General features: G+C 47.3%; 1 protein-coding gene across 1 annotated transcript in view; it reads right to left on the bottom strand.

Moving 5' to 3' along the window:
- The window catches only part of METTL5 (methyltransferase 5, N6-adenosine), a 31,514-nt gene extending 10,098 nt beyond the window's left edge, over positions 1-21,416 (bottom strand). The window contains exons 1-3 of the mRNA XM_082262105.1: positions 21,309-21,416; positions 17,039-17,140; positions 6,138-6,252 (exon numbers count right to left, since the gene is read on the bottom strand). Of these exons, the coding sequence (XP_082118231.1) occupies positions 6,138-6,252; positions 17,039-17,138 (215 nt within the window). The 5' untranslated portion in view covers positions 17,139-17,140; positions 21,309-21,416. The remainder of the gene's footprint in view (positions 1-6,137; positions 6,253-17,038; positions 17,141-21,308) is intronic.
- Between the last annotated feature and the right edge of the window lie 228 nt (positions 21,417-21,644).

The raw sequence follows: 21,644 nt of genomic DNA, 5'->3' as shown, positions 1-21,644 counted from the left end.
ATGTAATGACAGGTGGATGTCTGTCTGAAGGTAGTGGGCATTTCTAGGCAGGTCGTCTAAACCTGGACATAGATGGAATGAAATTCCACTCGTTCAGCAGGGAGACAAATTTCAATCCATCTATGAGCAGGCCGGTTACACAGAATTAGATTTCTCAATCAACTTCTGTACATCTAGCCTGCTGGAAAATGTTCCCTCGACCAGTGCTGCTGGCGCTGAAGTGTATGCTTGTGGCAGGGAAGTCTCCCCATTGTCGCCAATATAATAGCTCCATGGGAGGGGATTTATTTTTGTTTTTTTAACATACTGGTTGAATGAAAGAACACCGGTCTACAAGGAAAACGCCTTCGAAATGAAAGTAGCTTAATTTTATCAGAATTGGGTCCCGAGTATGAATTGGCTCCAGTTTCCAAGATACAGCTTCAGGTCAAAATTGCATCAAAATAATTTGAAATAGGGATGAGCGATTATGCTCCTTAACTTTTCTGCAAAATGTGATATAGCAATGAGAAGGGTGTCACACCAATAATCATACATTTTATCTTTTTATTGATAATAACATAACTTTTCATTCATTTTGTGTTTTTTTCATGTAACATGCTCCCTCCATACCATTGGGACTGTGAAAGACATGGACTTTTTCTTCTTGTTTAGCCAATGACGCAGATAAGTTGCATATGTTATGCAACAATAATGAGGGGCCCAACTCTCCAGATGTAACTATGATGTGTAGATCTGACCAAGACAAATGTACATTGCAAAAAAGGAACAATGAATTACAGTCAGACAATTTTTAGTTTCAAAGTAAAGATACATTTATACACTTTCACATGGTACTATTTTCTTTGTTCTACCGTACTTTGATGATCATGATGCCTTGTTACTTCTCGACAGACACCTCCCTCCCTTGTAGGCAAAAATTCTCGCCTGTGTACAAAAATGGATTTTTGTAAAATCTTACCGTAAGATCCTTTTCTCTTAGCTCATTGACAGACGTAGTCCTCGGTGATACAGCACCTTCGGGTTATGTTGCCTCCACAGGAGCAGGACTAGACAGGAAATTAAAAAGCTCTGGCCACACCCTAGGGGCAGTCCCAGAGGGTATATCCTCTCTCTCTCTGCCTCAGCAAATCAGTTATGTGAAAAAGCAGTCTTTAGAGATTTTAACCCAACTCAAAAAAACAGAGGGGCGGGGACTACGTCTGTCAATGAGCTAAGAGAAAAGGATTTTACGGTAAGATTTTACAAAAATCCATTTTTCTCTAGCGCTCATTGACAGACGTAGTCCTCGGTGATACAGCACCTTCGGGACGTCCCAGAGCAGTATCACAAATGAGGGGTGGGAAAATGAAAATCAAATCCCAATCTAGAAGGCCCAACCGGTGCCAACTAGAAGTTTACAATGCTCATCCTTAATGATGAGACTCAACAAAAAAGAGAAAAAAATTTTTTTTTTTTTTTCAAACAGAAAAAACCCTCGAGGTAGACCACCGGTCTCCTCAAATTGCGGCCTGCAAAACCTTGCGGCCAAATGAGGCATCCGCCGATGCCGTCACATCAATTTTATAGAATTTTGTAAAGGTATGTACCGACGACCAGGTGGCCGCCTTACATACCTGGACCACTGACGCCTGATGGCGAAAGGCCCAGGAAGTACTGAGCGCTCGAGTGGAGTGCGCCCTAACAGGGAACGGAGGACTCTGACCCTTAATAGAATAAGCCTGTACCACCGTTTGTCTAATCCATTTGGCAATGGTCGCGGCAGATGCAGGCAAACCCTTTCTGGGGCCATCCGTGATCACAAAAAGTGAATCCGTCTTACGGAATGATTCCGTAGCTTTCAGGTATACCCTGATTGCCCGAACCACATCTAAGGAATGCAACGCATGTTCCCGATGATGCTTGGGCTGAGGACACAAGGAAGGTAGTACAATATCTTCATTCAGATGAAAATCTGAAACCACCTTAGGAAGAAAAGATGGCTTAGGATGAAGTACTACCTTATCCCTATGAATCACTAGGTATGGGGACTGGCATGATAATGCAGCCAGTTCTGACACCCTGCGAGCAGAAGTAATAGCCACCAAGAAGGCCACCTTCTGGGATAAAGTAAGCAAGGGAATCTCCCTGATGTTTTCAAAGGGAGGTTTCTGTAGAACCGACAAAACCAAATTAAGATCCCAGGGCGGTAAGGGCGCGCGGACTGGTGGAGCCAGGTGCCGCACCCCCTGGATGAAATTCCGCACCAAGGACTTGGTAGCTAACGGCTTCTGAAAGAAGATTGCTAATGCTGAAACTTGACCCTTGATGGTGCTCAAGGCTAGCTTCTGCTCAACCCCTTGTTGCAAAAAGGCCAATATTCGAGTCACCGAATAGGTACGTGGAGGAAATCCTAAAGATTCGCACCACGCAATATAAGTCTTCCATGTGCGATAATAGACCTTGCTGGAAGTCGCTTTCCTTGCTTTAATAAGGGTAGGAATGACTGAAGTAGACAAACCTCTGTCCTTCAGTACTTGGGTCTCAATGGCCAGGCCATTAAAACTAGCGACTGTAAAGCATGATGGTAAATTGGTCCTTGAGACCACAGACACTCCCTGAGACGAAGTTCCCACGGAACGTCTGCGACTAGCATGTCCAAGTCGGCCAGGCCGGCTTGAGGAGGCCAGCCTAGAATTTCTAGGACCACTGGCGCTGATAGAATCTGAACCAGGCGTCCCTAGAGGTATCTGGCCCCGACCATCCGAGAAAGTCTGGTCGTTTTCTGTTCCCACACATTTATCAGATACCTGATTGTTATCAGGAAGGGTGATCTTTTCTGGTTGAACCTCAGGGACCGAAGTCACCCGACTAGAGGCTACTTGGCCTATCTGGTCAACCAGATCCGATTCCTGAGAGGTATAGGGACTAATCTTAGGAAAAGGTAAAGGAAAAGATCTATTCAGGGAACGGTAACTACCGCTTCCTGTAGTACTTAAATGTTGGAAGGGAAGAATCGCACCGGTAGTAGTGGTTGATGCTCGATCTAATGTCCTGAATACCGGTGAAAACGTCCCCCCACCCTGAAACCGGGTGGGGGCGCACCTTCAGGCTGTGTACTCCTTTGCTTCGGGTTTGGCTGGGTTGGTCCTCTGCTTGTCCGACCAGCCCTTCTTGAACCCTCCTGGAGGAATCTTGCCTTTCCCGCTTGTACCAGCCGGGCGCCCTTTATGGGCGGTAAAGAAAGGTCCTCGCTTGTTGCGAGGTCCCTTAGCTTTAGCAGCCTGTGGCAAAAAAGTGCTCTTGCCCCCAGTGGCATCCTTAATGATTTCATCTAGGTTGGCCCCAAATAGACGATTCCCCTGAAAAGGGAGATTTGTCAAGGTCTTTTTGGAACCTAGGTCAGCTGACCAGCATTTTAACCACAGCACACATCTGAGGATGACCGCTGACATAGATGCATGCCCTAATAAGGGAGTAGTGTCCAAGGCTGCATCACAGATAAACTGTAGCCCTTGTATAATCTGTTCCATCAAATCAGATGTCTCCTGGGGAATATCTTTTCCCCTAAGGTCTTGGCGTACCATTCTCGCCCATTCCGTAAGTGTCTAGGAAACTAGACCAATAACAATTACTGGTCTAAATGCTGACCCTATCAGAGAGAAGATGGTGCGGGACTCTTGCTTCCATCTTTCGATCCACCGGATCCTTAAAGGACGAAGTGTCCTCCACTGGGATAACCGTGGCTTTATTCAGCCTGGAAATAGGTGGATCCACCACTGGTGGTACCGTCCATCTCTTAATGATGGATTCCTCAAACGGATAGCGTCTAGCAATACGCTTGGAAATAGTAAAGGTACGTTTAGAATGCTCCCATTCTCCTTTAATCTGATTACCGAAACACTTGGGTACAGGAAAAACCTTCACCGTTTTGATGGGCTTATTAGTACCAAAAGGAATCTCTGTTTCAGTTGCCTCTGCCGGTAAAGCCTCAAGTTTTAAGGTTTCCTGCACTGCCACAACTAGTGCGTCCACCAATGCTTCTTCCTGAATTATAGCGGGAGAAGAAACGTCCTCCTCACTGTCTGAGGGGGCTTTACCTGAGACAACAGCCCTTGCAGAGGAACCTGCAACTGCAGTGACCATCTCTGAATCTGAGTCAGAGGTGTCAGATAGTATAGGGGTAGGCGGGGGTCGCTTCCTTGACCCCCGTCCCTGACAGGCCGCCTCCACCCGAGCCACCATAGACTCCAAAATTGCTGTAAATGACTCTACACTCTGTGCACCGGCGGGTCCCGTGGCCCCCTCAAGGGAAACAGGTGGGGGAATATGTGTGGCAGGGTCCATGATAATTCCAGTCACTTCCTGGATAATATAATTCAAAAATAAAAAACTTTTTTTTTTTTTTTTTTCAGACCCCCAGCGCCACAAAAGCCCCTTAGTGTTACCTGCTAGGGATCCCTATCGATCGAGAGAGAGAGAGATAGACCCCCAGGCTCACCACTTGATGCTCAGAGTTTAACTGCAACAGGTTACAGCGCTGTCTTGACAAACAGGAAGTCTTTTGGCTGGCTGCCCAGGAAGAAAGGAGGCGGCTCCGCCCCTCTGCACGCCTTCCGGCGCCTCCCCTAGCTCCACGAGGTGTTTGGATCACCTCAAACATGGCCGCCCCCATGCTGGAGACACGAGGCTACGCCAAAATGGCGGCTCGTGCGATCCAGCAAAAAAAATGGCGGCAGCCTGTACTGAATAGCGGTGTGCTGCAGGGCACACAACACTCTCTCTGCATGGGGATTTGGCGTGGTTGGCGGTACCGGCCCTGGTGGACCGCATGGCCATTCGGGAGGCCTGCTAATAGCTGGAGATCTGATTAGGAAGGCAGTCTACATGTCCGTGGCTTCTGACTGGTAGGTAGCTTATTCTTATCACCGTAAGATTCCCAGAATGCCACTGATTACAATCTTTTTAACATGTATACAATTAGATTGTTAGCTCCCAAACCAAGCCTCCTGGCTTTTTGCACATAAAATCACACTCAAAGTAGGAGGATCTGTGTCATTTATAGGATAGAGAGGGACTCTATCTTACCATACAGAGAGGGGCCCGCGTTCACCACAAGACCCGTCAGGGGAAAAGGGGGAACATACTACTCACCATACCGGAACCAGGCGGGCACCAACTCCTGACAGTACCCCTCTCCACCGGGGCGGGAGGGCTGTCGACCGATATGGACGCCGTGACTCATGGTCTTTGGCGTTTCAACGAGACGTTTAACTCGCGGGGTCAGTCCTTTAATGGGACTTTGTCGCGGCCGACCCAGCGCGGAGCTATGGCCTGCACGCGCTCGTAGGCTGAACTGGGGTGACCACCGGATCTCAACATCCAGCCCGTCGCCCAGTTCAGCTTTCTTGCTTGAAGATCTCACAGGAACACTGGAGAAAAAAAGCTGATTTGCTGAGGCAGAGAGAGAGAGGATATACCCTCTGGGACTGCCCCTAGGGTGTGGCCAGAGCTTTTTAATTTCCTGTCTAGTCCTGCTCCTGTGGAGGCAACATAACCCGAAGGTGCTGTATCACCGAGGACTACGTCTGTCAATGAGCGCTAGAGAAATCTTTATTGTGAAATGTCTTGAAAACTTAAGCCAACCAGCACCTTTACCCTGTTTTCTAATTCATCTAATCAAAAATATATAAGAATTAGCACATTTTATCTGAGGTCGATCATTTCTCAAAATTTCTAGACGAGTGTAATGAATGATGTATGGGCTGCATTAGGTAACACCCACATGTGATGCTGAGCCACCATGATGGAAAGAACTGAAATTTGATGAATAAAAAGGGGAGAGCCAGGGACAGATGGGCAAGGAAAGAACTAGATAATGCTGGATGTCCTCCAGCCCAGAGGTGAAGTGGGTTCTATCCGACATGAAAGTCAGCGTAAAGCAATTTTCGCACAGAAGATGAGCCTATACAACTGTATAAGAATGGAGTTCAGATTTCAGAGCAAAATCGGACAAAGAACAAAAAAAAAAAATAAAAATAATAATTGTTGATTGTTTAGTGCAGGTCAGAACTTAAATTTGTACCAAACATGTTGTACACTAAACCCTAATGTGCCAAAATCACAGAAAGAAAGCGCACTAAACAGGATGTACTCACCCAGCACCCAACACAGCAGCCCCAATACTCAACACCCCACATCCACAGCCAAGATCGGCAACCACTTTATCTTCGATATCACCAAATGTGTTATGGATCGTGTACAGCATACATGCTGAAATGACATGAATGAAATACATAGGATCAAATCACACCTGTTCAACACAAGCAGATTATTAAAATACAAGTCATTTTATTAATGGTAGATTAGTGAGCTAATTACAAACAAACCTAAAAAGGGATATGCTGGTATTGTGTAAAAATTATCACTGAGTTAAGACTTGACAAATCTGCACAAATCTTAATTTTTAGTTCATACACAAACTACATTAATTTCCTTCTTTTTATGTGCCTGCAGTGTGGTGTGCAAAAAACAAAACACTATAAGTGAACGAAAAAAGCGAGCGTGAACACACACAAAAGCACACTTAGGATGTGTCAAATGGTCCCCTCCTGAACCCCCCCCGGTACAAGACCTCTGACAGAGGCAAGCACCCTCAAGACCACCTAAGCCAATATAACCTAACCTGTCCAACCCACTCTTGAATAGAGGAAGCCGACCACTGAGGATTGGTGAGGAACCTCACAAAAGGCAGGTGATGAAGGAAACCTAATGGCCTACCTTATGACTTCAGGAGTAGGCCGAAGACCCACACCCTACAATCCTATGTAGGAAAGAAACATATATAAAAAGTGTGAGGAAAAAAATATAGAATAGAAAACAAAAAAGGTGCCAGTGCATGTACGGGCAACATGCTTTAGCTAGTAGAGTGGGGAAGGGTTATATTTCCGGTCAGTTTTATGGTTGCGCTCTACTCCAACTAGTGAGATTTATTACTGTGTATTTGTCCTGGTGACCACAGTCAGCAAAACAAAGTACCATAATTAAAATTTTTAAAGGATAAGTTCACCTTTTGTAAACAAACAAAAAAAAGCATCTTTTTCAGGTACAAAATGTCCATCAATCATTTGTTTTTTCAGCCTTTAAAGCATTGCACCTGCAATCAGCAGATCGGGGGTGCAATATTAGGATCCTGCACACTGGAAGATGGGAAGCTGTCTGCCTGTACCTCCAATACAGACAGACAGTTAAGCCCCGTACACACGTACCGATCGTCGGCCGTCTTTTGTCCAGGGCTGTCATGTCTGTTGAAAACTGCAAAAGACTGCACACGAATTTTGTCGGCCAACAACAGCCGACTGCAGAAGTGATGTCATGTGATGGTTAACTTTCCTTGTCTTTTTTCTTTTCTTGCAAATCTGCTGTCTGTCGGCCGAAATCTGTACTGACTGACGAACAATCGGCCGTTCTGGTGTTGGCCAACAAAAATTTTAATGCCTGCACGACAGATTCTGTTCGGCCGAAAATGCGCTGTCGGAAGCATCATACTAACAAGCCTACAATCGGCCGATCGGTCGTCGGCCGAATATTTACGGCCGACAATCGGTACGTGTGTACGGGGCTTTACTGAAGGGCAAGAAGAATAATGAAATAACGGAATTTTTGTAAAATCTTACCTGTAAAATTCCTTTCTCTGAGTCCTCCGACAGTCGCCGCCTCTTCATATTCGTCACATATGGGGTATTAGACTTTGCTCCGAAGGAGTAGCTAGGCAACAGAATATGTTAACATTAAAGCTTTTAACATATCCCACCCTCAAGGGGTGGTCCCCTCAGTCAATACCCTCCTACTTCCTGCAACCATATCTCAGTTTTAGTGGAATAGCAATAGAGTATACATTCAACCCCAAAAGAGGGGCGGGGGCGGCGACTGTCGGAGGACTCAGAGAAAGGAATTTTACAGGTAAGATTTTACAAAAATTCCGTTTTCTCTTACGTCCTCCGACAGTCGCCGCCTCTTCATATTCGTCACATATGGGGACGTCCCAAAGCAGTGCAAACATGAGGGGTGGGAAACGCATCCGCGCCGAAAGGCAACGCAGTCTCCACATCAAAGAAAGGAACCTTACCAAAGGAAGGAAACCAGCTGGGCAACAGCAAAAATAAGTGCTCAACAGGAGCAACAACCCAGGAAAAGACAAAAAACCCAGGGAATACAAAGATATCCCAACAGCCAGGAGTCCCCAACAAGGGACCCTATGGAACAGCCGCACTAAGAACCTTGCGGCCAAAGGAAGCATCCGCCGATGCCTGAACATCTACTTTGTAGAATTTTGTGAAAGTGTGCACGGTCGACCAGGTCGCCGCCTTACACACCTGGGCTACAGAAGCCCCATGACGGCAGGCCCAAGACGTACTCAGTGATCTAGTAGAGTGCGCCTTCACAGGCACAGGGGGAACCTTCCCCTGCAAGGCATAGGCCTGTTCAATGGTCTGCCTGATCCATTTGGCGATGGTAGAGGCCGAAGCCGCCATGCCCTTCCGAGGACCCTCTGGAAGAACAAACAAGGAGTCCGTCTTACGAAAAGACTCAGTCGATTTAAGGTAAACCCTAATCGCCCGAACAACATCCAGAGAGTGCAATCTCACCTCCTTTGGATGTTTAGGCTTCGTGCACAACGAAGGCAAAACAATATCCTCGTTAAGATGGAATTCCGAAACTCGTTTCGGCAGAAAAGAAGGATTAGGTCGCAAGACCACCTTATCCAAATGAACAACCAGGTACGGAGACTTGCAGGACAAAGCCGCCAGTTCCGACACTCTGCGAGCCGAAGTGATCGCCACCAAAAAGGCGACCTTTTTGGACAACAGAGACAACGAGATCTCCCTGATCTGTTCAAAAGGAGCACGTTGTAACACAGAAAGAACTAGATTCAAGTCCCAGGGGGGCAAAGGATCCCTCCTAGGAGGAACCAGATGCCGCACACCCTGAATAAAAGTGCCAACCAAGGAGTTGGAAGCCACGGGACGTTGAAACAGAACGGCCAGCGCAGACACCTGACCCTTTATCGTGGCCAGCGCCAAACGCTGATCGACACCCGTCTGAAGGAAAGACAGCACACGGGAAACCGAGTACGTGCGGGGTGAAAACCCCCTGGACTCACACCAGGCAAAATAGGCCTTCCAAGTACGGTAATAAACCTTTCCCGAGGAAGACTTCCTCGCGTTGATCAAGGTATGAACGACCTCTGGAGAGAGACCCTTCTCCTTCAGGACCTCGGTCTCAACAGCCAGGCCGTCAAAGCCAGCGACTGTAAAGCAGGATGGTAAATCGGTCCTTGAGACAGTAGATCGTCTCGAAGAGGCAGACGCCAGGGGGCGTCGACCGCCAGATTCACGAGGTCTGCGTACCAGGACCGGCGAGGCCAGTCCGGTGCCACAAGAATCACCGTGCTGCGTTCCGAGTGTAACCTGCGAAGGAACCTGGACAGCAACTGAATCGGTGGAAAAGCGTACATCAGCCTGTACTGATGCCACGGGGCCACTAACGCGTCCGACGCGTCTGCCCGAGGGTCGCGCGTCCTTGCCACGAACCTCTTCACCTTGTAGTTGAGGCGAGACGCGAACAGGTCCACATCTGGAAGACCCCACTTCGCGCACAACATCTGGAAGACAGCCGGATGGAGAGACCATTCCCCCTGATCCAGGGTCTGGCGACTCAGATAGTCCGCCTGCCAGTTCTCCACTCCCGGAATGTGAACCGCCGTTATTGCCGGGACATGAGTCTCGGCCCAAGACAGAATGTCGGCCACTTCTCGAGCCGCTCGGGCACTCCTGGTGCCCCCTTGGTGGTTGATGTATGCCACCGCCGTGGCATTGTCCGTCTGCACCCGAACCGGGCAGCCCTGCAGCCGGTCCGTCCAGCGATGAAGACAGAGCCTTATCGCACGTAATTCCAGAATGTTGATCGGGAGGGAAGACTCCCCCTCCGACCAGGTCCCCTGGGCGGACAGAACGCCCAGAACACCACCCCAGCCCGACAGGCTGGCATCCGTAGTGATTATCGTCCACGAGATCGGACGAAACGACTTGCCCCCGGACACCAACGGGGACTGGAGCCACCACAGAAGGTTTTCCCTGGTGCGATGACTCAACGAGATCTGAAGATCCAGAGATTGAGGTCGCCCGTCCCACTTGGACAGGATCTCCGCCTGGAGACCCCGCGTGTGAAACTGAGCGAAAGGAATCGCCTCGAAGGCCGAGACCATCAATCCCAGACATCTCATACACGTCCGCAGAGACGAGTGTGGAACGTCCCTGAGGGACCTGACTTCCTCCTGAAGAGTCCTGAGCTTGTCTTCCGGCAGGAAGACCTTCGCCTGCACCGAGTCCAGTATCATTCCCAGATAGGGAAGACGAACCGACGGACTCAGTGTCGACTTTGGAACATTTATCGTCCAACCGAACTCCTGCAGAGTTTGCATCGTGACAGACAGGTCCTTCTCCAGACCCTGACTGGTCGCAGACCGAATCAGAATGTCGTCCAGATACCCCAGGACAGAAATGCCCTGGGCCCTCAATAATGCCAGAACCGGTGCAAGCACCTTGGTGAAGACCCGCGGAGCCGAGGCGAGCCCAAAGGGCAACGCCACGAACTGGTAGTGATCCTCCGCAATGGCAAATCGAAGGTATCTCTGATGCCCCTCGAATATGGGGATGTGAAGGTACGCATCCTTCAAATCGATGGAGGCCATGAATTCCCCCGGAACCAGGGCAGCCACCACCGAGCGCAGGGACTCCATGCGGAACTTGCGAACCCGCACAGAGCGGTTCAGAGCTTTCAAGTCCAGAATCGGACGAACCTTGCCCTCCTTCCTGGGCACGGTGAACAGATTGGAATAAAACCCCCGAAATCTGTCCCGATGAGGCACCGGAACCACCACACCCTGAGCCCTCAGGTCCCGCACCGCCAGGTGCAGATCCCGCAGGCGCTCTGGAGACAGTTGTAGATTTGAGGGAAAAAATCTGCTCTCCGGCCGAGAGAGAAACTCGATCTTGTAACCAGATCGAACGATTTCCAGAACCCATCTGTCCCGCACACGGGCCAACCAGGGCTGAAGAAAACCGAGCAAGCGTCCCCCCACCCCAAAACTGGGTGAGGGCGCCCCTTCAGGCCGAACTGTTATGGGCCGCAGGTCCGGATTGGCCGGACTTCTGTTTCCCAGACCAGGGCTTCTTCTGAGAGCCTTGGCCTTTGAACGGTTTGCCCTTGTAGTGCGGCCGAAAGGCACGAAAGGACCCCTGAGGGGGCCGAAAATTCGCATGCTTCTTCCCAGAAGCCCCCTTAGCCTTGGGGAAATGGGGCAAGAGAGTGCTCTTACCCCCGGTGATCCCCTTAATCAACACATCCAGGGACTCCCCAAAAAGGCGAGACCCATCATAAGGCAGATTGGCTAAGGTTTTACGTGAAGATTGGTCCACCGACCAACATTTCAACCAAACCAGGCGGCGAGACAACACCGCCACGCTGTGCACACGTGCAGCCAACGGAATCAGGTCCAGGTCCGCATCACACAGATACATGACACCCTGGTGGATCTGATCCACCATATCCAGGGTCGCCGCCGAGGCCGAATCGGCCACTAGGACGCGCCTAAGCATCTGCGTCCAACTTGCGATCGCCTGGGCCGCCATGAGAGAAGCAAACAGAGCCTTAAGCATAGAACCCGTAACAGAATAAGTATGACGGGCAAGAGACTCCAGTCTCCTATCCGTGGCATCACGGAAAACAGGGGAACCCTCTGCAGGAATCGCAGTGGCTTTGTTCAAAACCGCAATTGCATGATCCACTGGTGGAGGCACACACCACCGTTCATCAGTGGCAGGCGAGAAAGGATAACGCAGCTTGAATTTACTTGGTACCGCAAAAGGTTTGCGCAGATCGCGCCATTGATCCTTAACAGCGCGCTGAAAATCAGCATTGCAGGGAAAAACCTGCGGCGTCCTGCGTTTTCTCTGCGTCCCATAAGCCGCCAAGGCAGCGGGAGGACACACTTCGTCCTGCAAACGCAGCGTTTGCTTAATGGAAGCAATCAACTCATCCATGATTGCAAGCTCTTCAGGTGAGCCAGGGGGAGAATGATCGACCCCCTCAACTTCAGCCTCCACCTCAGACCCCACTAGATCAAGAGAGGAGCGGGACCCCGATAAGGGGGTCCCTGCTAGAACAGCCCCATCACCTTCACCCTCAGAATCAGAGGACAGAGCAACTCTGGGCCGTTTAGTAGATTGAGCAGCCACCAGCATTTGCACCTGGGCAGCAAGGCCAGCCACAATAGTGGCTAAATCCCCCCCTGGGGGGGAAACAGCGGTCCCCTGGCTTTCCACCAATACTGTGGGAAACTTGCCCTCCTGAGAATCCATTGCCCCTGTATGCCAGACAACCAAGGGTTAACTGCCCCCTTTCAGCAAGCGCGGCAAGCGCAGCCCACCGCACCACACTCAGGCACAATGAGACCCCCACAGGGAATATACAGACTGAATACAGGCAATGGCAAACAGGAATAGAAGGATAAAACCTGAGGAGACCCCGCTGCTGCTGCTGCCTCGATCGGTGTTCCAGGAAAGAGGAAGTGATGCTGCCAGGGCGCTCTATGTAAGCCTATGGAGGCTACAAGAAAATGGCCGCTGTGCATGTAAACCATGCGGCCGGAGCGGGCGCCGGTAAAATGGCGTCGTTTGGCGCCGAAATCGCCGCTCCATAGTGCATAAAAACACACACAAGCTTATCCCATTATATGGATACATGTTAGATCGCCGCAGCGATCGCTGTATATGCCCCAACATGCCATAAAAACATGCCCCACAGCACACAGCTTCCCACACTGCCCAGCCTGACACACACAGTGTCACATAGCTCCCCCCCCCCCCTTGCAGCCCACAGCATGCAGCCGAGAGATAGGGAGACAAGCAGTGTGAATAAAGGCAGGTTACACAGTCCCAGACTGAGACCCCCCCCAGACAGACAGGTCCCCACATAGATACACTTACCTCACATGGCGTGGGGAACCCGCACAGGCGAACAAGCCGCTGCACATGAGGCAGGGAGAGTCGCAATTCAAGACGCACACAATGGCGGTTAAGAAACCGCACAGCGTCCGGTGAGGTAGCCACCTCACCAATCATCCCTGCACCGAACAGGGATGGGTCGTTCACTGTGCCAGGAGCGTTACCTGGCTGAACGCTCGATGGCAGACTGGGAAGCCACTGACCCACGACCTGCGATCAGGGGGGATCAGCCCGAGACCCAGTCCGCATGATCCTCTTCGTCCGAAGAACTAACTAATGCTGACCAAAATAACAGCTAAGTAAAGGTAGAGAAAAAAACTCAAACAAAATATTAAAAAGAAGAAAGAGTCTGGGACAAAAAGTCCCAGCACAGAGAGAGCCAGCCACTCCTGACAAGCTAGACATTAAAACTGAGATATGGTTGCAGGAAGTAGGAGGGTATTGACTGAGGGGACCACCCCTTGAGGGTGGGATATGTTAAAGCTTTATTGTTAACATATTCTGTTGCCTAGCTACTCCTTCGGAGCAAAGTCTAATACCCCATATGTGACGAATATGAAGAGGCGGCGACTGTCGGAGGACGTAAGAGAAACATAAGTGCTCACCAGAAGTTCACTGAGAATTACAAGCCGTCAGTCATTTGTAGTCTAATTCATTCACAGGAAACTGGGAATAAATGAAGCAGCTCTGTGGGCGGAGTCCCGCAGGGTCACGCTGTTTTCAAATTTAAAAGCTCCCCCACCCACTGTCACAAAGCGGAGAGCACTGGCGGCGGGAGGTTGCTGCATAGGAGCATGTTACACTCTAAATATAGGTTCCCATGACAACTATCCAAGAAGGGAATTTCTTTTCAGTTTTGAGAGATTTTCTGTAATTTCCATTCACTTCCTGTTTGTGTGACAAAACAGAAATCTCCCCCATTGGGCACATGCATGCACAGAAAATTGTATGAAATACTTACTGTAATTTTCCTTTCCTGACACTAATCCGTGGCAGCGTACGTGTGATATAGCTTCACCCCTATATCCACCCACAGGACCTCTTTAAAGCTATAAAAAAGAAAAACTAGAGCAACCTCCCACATTCTCCCAAAAAATAAATAAATAAAAAAAAAAAAGGGGGAGGGTTCGTATGAAAATTACGGTAAGTATTGGATTCAATTTTCAGTTTTTCTGATGCCAACATGGCAGCATACATGTGAAAAATAAGCTTAACAGGGAGGGCTAAAAATGTATAATTAAACTCTATTACAATGAACATAGAAGCCTGGACTGTCATTCGGTCCAAGTCCATTGATGTACGAGCCCCTGGATCTTTCCAGTAGCGCCTGAGGCAGATGCACTGCGCCAACCAGCCTGCTGCTTTGCAGATGTCTTCATAGACATTTTGCATATGCTGCCCAGTAAAAATGGACTGATCTGAACAAGCCTCTCACTTCTGGAGGCTCTTGCCTGCCCTCACTAAGTTTTCTGGATGACCTCAACTCTCCAAGATGACAAGGTTTTGCTGTAGGTTCCACCTCTGAATGTGTCTGATGGAAACACAAACAGCCTTCTGGAGGATTTTAACTAGGAAGCTGCTTGAAGGTAGGCATTTTGGTACATCCAGTGTAGGTTAGGTAGGTACTGTCTCTGCTGGAAAGGATGGAACCACCACTTTGTAAGATGAAAACAAAGAACAAAAAGGTGCTCAGGGGCATAGGCCCCAACTTGTCTGAAAGAAATAAGATGTAGGACTCTGCAGCCCTAAGTGCCTACAGATCCAATACTCTGCCCCTTGAAGTTATCGAAGGGCACTGCCTCTTGAGTGATGTCCCACTGAGGACTGCTTTTTGATTATGGAAACATAGTCCTAGCAAAGAAATCCAGGATCAGAATAAAATCCCACTGGGGAACATAATTCTTCCTCAGGGCAAAGTCTCAGGACCAATCTGAAGCATTCCCCTGGCGGCTCACAAGCCCATCTTTCCTGCTAAAAGCTGAGCCCTTACAGAAGTAGGTTGAGCCCCAAATCCAGATCCATATGAAGAAATGATAGCAACTGGGCAACCCCCGGAGTGTGAACCTGTTCCAGACTTTGGAGTAAAAAAAAAAAAAATAGCAATCTGTCCTGGGACAGGTGTTGTGGAAACACCAATAGCTGTGGAAACACTGATAGCTGAAGTGCTTGGTCCTGACTAGCTACGAGCAAATTGGCATGCTTGCTTTCACAGCGAGACCCTTAGACAACAGTCTCCCCCGGAACTTTATGAGAGGCAGTAGATGAAAGGCATCTGCTAGGTGACTATTCCTTGGGTGAGAGCGTCCACTTCCTCCACCAACAACAGGTGAGGGTAGCAAGAGAGGCATCTTGTGAAAGAATGGTGATGCAAACAAACTCAGCTGAGGGTGGCCCCATACTTGGGTGATTTGGGCAAGATCTTCCAATTAAAGAGCCATTCATTGGGAACGAAGTACTGACATCAGTGGAGACAATGGTCAAGGATAATGAACCTACTGGATGGGATGAAGTGAGGGTTCCCTAACATTCCCATCACCAGAGGCTCCTGCGTATCTGAGGAGAAGCACTTTAAAATCAGCTCAAGAGCTGCCTTTTGCATTGAAAAAAGAAAAAATTCTTTGGAATGTCCAGAGAATCCAGTGTGCCCAGGGTAGCACAGGGATACAAGACATCATCATTTCCAGGAGACCCCTGCATTGGGAAGCTGATAACTGCTTGGCCCATTCAAAAGGAGGAGAAATGTACTCGCTTAAACATTAAACTGGGCCTCTGTGTTGCTTACTAATAAGGTTTGCTCCAACCAACCTGACACCTCCTATCCAGCCAAAACTCCTCTCAAGCTAGCCATAGGAATCCTTTTTTGAACCAGTAGGTCATCCTGACTCTGAACCAACAGTAGAATACCATCTAAGTAATGATGGATTTGAATCACCCCAATCAAGAGCTGGCTAGCACCATCAATCTGCACAGCAAATTGAGAACATTCAGGGTTGAGCAGTGGTAAGTCTCTTGGAATAGTCACAACTTCTAATCAGAGGAAAAAACTTGTCATCATACAGGCACTTATGACCATCCTGCCTGCGGATGAGTTTGTTGACCAAGGACTGGGCTTTATAGCCCTATTCATGGTCACTGAATGCAGCACTGCCTTAGGGGAACAATTATAACAACAAATGCTACTTTATCCACAAAATCCGCTGAGCACTAATAATCTGCTCTTTCAGCAATTCAAGGGTGAAGGGGACCTCTAGATTCTGGGTCCCTACTGTATTGCGCTTGCCACAAAGTCCTGCAGTCACTGGCTTACAAGCGCCCCTGCTTCTCGACATGAATCTCTCAGATATCCATCAATTCATTGGTCATGGATACAGCCAATGGAAACTAAATCTTCCCTGGGAAGAACGCTCCTGACAAAATGCATAATCGTAGCGTCCACATCTTTGCAGTAGTGTGCAGTGGTGTAAAGTGTGTGTTACTGCAATGCATGTTAAGTACGTAAGCAGGTTGCAGTGCCATTCTTTTGACCAGAGAATCGTCATTTCCCTCCGGGGTAGGGTATAATTTCTGCTGCTTCATATCACTACTGCCACTCCTCTTGAATCAACCTCTTAATCTTTCCATTAGTTGGGGAGTATGGAAGGCTGTGAAAACCTGAAGTATTTTTTGACTTTAAAGGCAGTCATCTGGGTCATCCCATTCTGGACCTGCTTAACCACCCTAATGAATGACTGGACCCAAGAGACATTCAAAACCTGCTTAGCATCTTCAAGGAGGACAATTGATCTTCATCTACCTCTGGTGAAGCCAGGTGTAAATGGCTTGGATAAAGGTGCACTCAGAGTCGGGAATAAAGATGGCTATAATGGGCTTGGGGCCTTCTTGGTTAGGAGGCTAACTGTGATTCACTGAACTCATCTGCAGGGCTGTGTGCTTGACGATGTGCCTGGAGAAAAAACATTTCAAGTCACCAGGGAATTACTCCATCCACTAACCTGCTATATGTGGTCTGGTAGGATACTGCTCCAGGAGTAATTTCGGGTTTTCAAAGGTGTCAACCTGTTGAAGGCAGCTCTCTAACTCTTTAAGCTTCATCTCTAAAAAGAAAGTGAGAAAAATAAATATAGCAAATGAAACAAACACATCACTCTCTACAAAGGGGGAATATAAAGCATGCATCAAACAACTCACTGGGTGCTAATGAAGAAAGAAGCCTTTTTCAATAACGAGAACAAAAGCCCCCCTGTAAAAGAGCTGACTCTTACATTACTAAGGCCTCTTACACAGGCCTCTTACTTAGCAAAAAAAAAAAAAAGGAAACTAATGCAGCCATCACATCTAAAAATTGATAATCTGCAATATAATAAATGTTTGCTTTTGGGTTTAAAATCCCTTTACCGGCCCTATTTTCTTATTATTATGTTTTTTCGACTCCTTGTAACATCCTCTGTAAACTCCGAAAGCTCACATTTCTCCGCCCCCCCCAGTCCATTTGTTTGAAATGAGCAGTTAATGTTAGTTGCAGTCATGTACACTGTTCTACGCACACCACAAAATTCCCATAGTCCATCTCAGGATTGAGTAAGAGGGTGGCTACATTCCTACATACAGTAGGACCATGGAGAATAAATGTAGCCAACTAACAGGAAGTTGGATCACGTTAGTAGAAAAAAAAATGGAACTTAAGAGATTTGGAGGAAGCTGAGAGCAATAGGAGGGATTTTGTTTTCCAGTTAAGAGATGTATGGGATTTGTTTTTCTTCAAGGATCATACTTACCTAGGTAGATTCAGCATCAGTTTGATGCTGCATCTGTCCCACTGAGAACCGAGTGATCAAACACCGCCGATCACTCGGTTCTCAGAGTTTCCTGAGCAGAGAGCTGGTGACTGCTCCCGACACACTCACTGGAGCGCTGGGCTGTGAAGGGGGCTGGAGCGGCCAGCTCAGGCTCTCAGCTGATTTTTTTGGGGTGGGAAAAAAAAACAAGTTTGTGAATTAAAAAAAAAATTAAAACACTAATGTTAGCCCAATTTTTTTGTTTAATGTGAAAGACAATGTTACTCCGAGTACATAGATACCCAACATGTCACACTAAAATTGCGCACACTCGTGGAATTGCGCCAAACTTCAGTACTTAAAAATCTCCAACGGCAACACTTTAAAATGTTTACAGGTTACCGGTTTACAGTTAGAGGAGGTCTTAGGCTAGAATTGTTGCTCTTGCTCTATTGTTCACGGCGATACCTCTCGTGTGGATTGAACGCTGCTTACATATGCGTTCACTTCTGCGTGTGAGCACGCGGGGACGGGGCATTTTGAATTTTTTTTTTTTTTTTAATCACTTTTATTCCTATTATAAGGAATGTAAACATCCCTTGTAATAGGAAAAGTGCAATAAGACCTCAGATCTCTCCTACAGGCTGAAAAGCCAAAAATTAAAAAAAAAATAAATAAAAAAAACAAGATCTCGGCTATCCAGCCGAGATCACGGCAGTATTTACAACTGCCATGCCGGGCGTGACGTCATAATGTCGCACCTGGGTCTCCGAGAGTAATCTGGTCCTTGGTATCCTCTATGGTGTACTTCCGCCGATGGCAGATTCCTTCTCCGGGTTGCCGGTTGCACGGGTGAGCCGCTAGAAGCACGGGAGGGTGGCGGCCTCTTACCGGCAGCCTCCCTCCGCCTGTAAGAACAATCAAGCGGCTGAACAACCGCTAGGATTGTTCTTATGGTGAAGTAAATCGCCAGCTAAAAAAAATTATATCTGAATGATGCCAGCAGCTATCATTCAGATATCCCCCACTTAAAGCCCAGGAAGTCATATGATGTCCAGCGGTAAGGAAGTGCATAAGAATATATATATATATATATATATATATATATATATATATATATATATATATATATATGCGCTTTTTTTTTTTTTTTTTTAACAGGTTTAGTGTCACTTTAATCCAAAATTTAAGCAGAGAGGATTCCAAAAGGAAAGCATAATTTAACAGGTAACTATTTGTGAGGCTTTTTCTTCCACCTAAATATATCCCTCAGCAGCCCCAAAGGTTATAAATCCACTTTGTGTGCACAGAGAGCCTTTAGAAGTTGTACGTACCTGTGCAGGGTGCAAAGCTGTGGAAGGGACTCAGCAGGCTCCAGCCACTACAGGCTTCCTGCAGAAAACTACAGGAGGGGGTGGAGACAGACCAGTCACCCTGCACAAGGAGAGAGAGCAGAAGGGAGTGGTCTTTATTGCAGGAATCTCCTGCACAGATCTGGAATATACATAGCACATCCAGATTCAGGTAAGGATATGCCTCTTATAATTAGGCAATACTTATCTCTGGGATAAGCTCAAAATGTATAACTAAAGTAAACCTTGTTTAGTTTTGGATGGAGTGGAAAGGGATCAGACTGCCTTTCAGGTCTGTGATTCTCCCTCTCTATTTGGCCTGTTGACTTATGAATAACAATAAATGTGAAAGAAAATCCAAAACTTTGGGCTGGTCCCAGAACAGGAACAGAGAGGAAATCTTCCACTGAGGACAGTAGTCCTGGCGATCATCAATGATTACTCTCACTTCCTGTTTTGGCTATGGGACAGGAAGCAAAGGGAATTCTCCCTAATGGGACGCAGATGGCATAAAAAACAAAACAAAAAAAAAAACAGACAGGGGTTATAACCCTTGCGAGACAAAATCAGAAAAAATCCCCAGCTAAATTAACCAACCAGTTTGCTTATCAACCGAATTAACCTGTCTAACTGTGCGTTAAAAACAGGGGTTTAGTTAGCACACATTTGCAAATGCATGTGTAAGCTGCAGGGCCACTTCACAGCACCCTATATTACCTGAAGTCCTAACTCCTGTACATTTATGAGAGTTTCCATAGTGGAAGCACATGTACTCTAATGGACAGATAGGGGGCCCTAGAGGACTGCAGGTAATAAAGGGTGCAAACAAAACCCCTGTTTTTAATGCATATTGTTAGACAGGTTAATTAGGTTGGTAAGCAAACTGGTTGGTGTATTGAGCTGGGAATTTTTTCGGATTTTGTCTCGCATGCATTGCCCTTCCATGTGCTCTTTGCTATAAAGGCCAGTTATAGGTGGGGGAAGAGGCCACTTTGTTTGTTAGGGGTTATAACCCTCCCTTACTCTATCCAAAAAGTTCTACTTTAACCACGTTAAGACTGCCCGCCACACATTTACTCTCCTACGCAAACTGATGTAGCCTTACATCGGTCGTGCGCGTGGTAATCAGCAGCGGGGATGCTGATGCACGGGGCCGGTGGCTGCAATTGCCACTGGCCACCCGCGATCACTCCCCGCTAAGAGAGAAGGGCGGTCAGCTGACCGTTCTTGTCTCTGAAATGATCACAGAGCACCTCTGATCCTTCTATATAGGATCACAGGTCTCTATGATCATTTCACAAGCCACGCCCCCCCACAGTTAGAAAACAATCCCCTAGGCTCACACTCAACCCCTTCCCTGCCAGTGTCATTATTACAGTAACAGTGCATATTTTTATTACTGATTACTGTAGTAATGTCACTAGTCCCCCCCCCCTAAAAGTGTCAAAAATATCAGTTAGCGGTCTGATCTGTCCGCCGCAATGTCGCAGTCCTGCAAAAAAAAAAAAAAAAAAAAAAAATCGCTGCCATTACTAGTAAAAAAAAATAAATAAAAATTACAAATCTTTCCCCTAGTTTGTAGGCGCGATAACTTTTGTGCAAAAAAATCAATATACGCTTATTAGGATCCCCCCCCCCCCATTTTTTTGGTGGGAATGTTATATGGCAGAATGTGAAAAAATTTTTTTTTTTTTTTTTCAGAAATGTCGCTCTTTTTTTTGTTTATAGCGCAAAAAATAAAAATCACACAGGTGATCAAATACCACCAAAAAAAAAAAAAAAATGTATTTGTGGGAAAAAAAGGACATCAATTTTATTTCAGTACAGCGTCGCACGACCGCACAATTTTCCGTTAAAGTAACGCAGTGCAGAATCGCAAAAAATGGCCTGGTCATTAACGGGGCAAATCCTTCCAGTCCAGAAGTGGTTAACATGTCTGTCAGAAGCCATGGCTAAACAAACATGCTATGCTACATGTGGATAGCATAATGTCACATGTCCTCTCACTCTTCATCTCAGATGGCCTTTCAATCAGAGGATGGGATCATCTTTATAAAACTTCTACTGATTATAATAACAAGAGTACTATTTTCCATCAATCACACAAAACAGCAAAACAACCGCACACAGCCTACCAGTGCAGTCTCCAGCTGGTCTCTATATGCAGAGATAGAAGCCTCCACAGGAAGTGGCTCACATCCACACGAGCCCTGTCCATCACTATAAACCTTCCTCCCACAAATACAAGCCTGCTTCTAGTTCCGGGGATGAATACATCCGATCAGAGACAGATGGGAATGTTACACTGCCATCTGCTGCCTGGTGGATGACATCCCACGTTGTTTATGATCATACTACAGTATGTGCCTGAATGTATCCTGATATATTGGACTCTCTGTTCCTAACAAACTAACATATGATTGAGACAGAAACTGTGGATGTGGATGGGTTGAGTTCCATAGAATAGTTTG

The sequence above is a fragment of the Pelophylax lessonae genome (genome assembly GCF_965119305.1).
Source record: "Pelophylax lessonae genome assembly, chromosome: 6".
NCBI lineage: Eukaryota > Metazoa > Chordata > Amphibia > Anura > Ranidae > Pelophylax > Pelophylax lessonae.
This window is presented reverse-complemented; position numbering and strand designations above follow the sequence as displayed.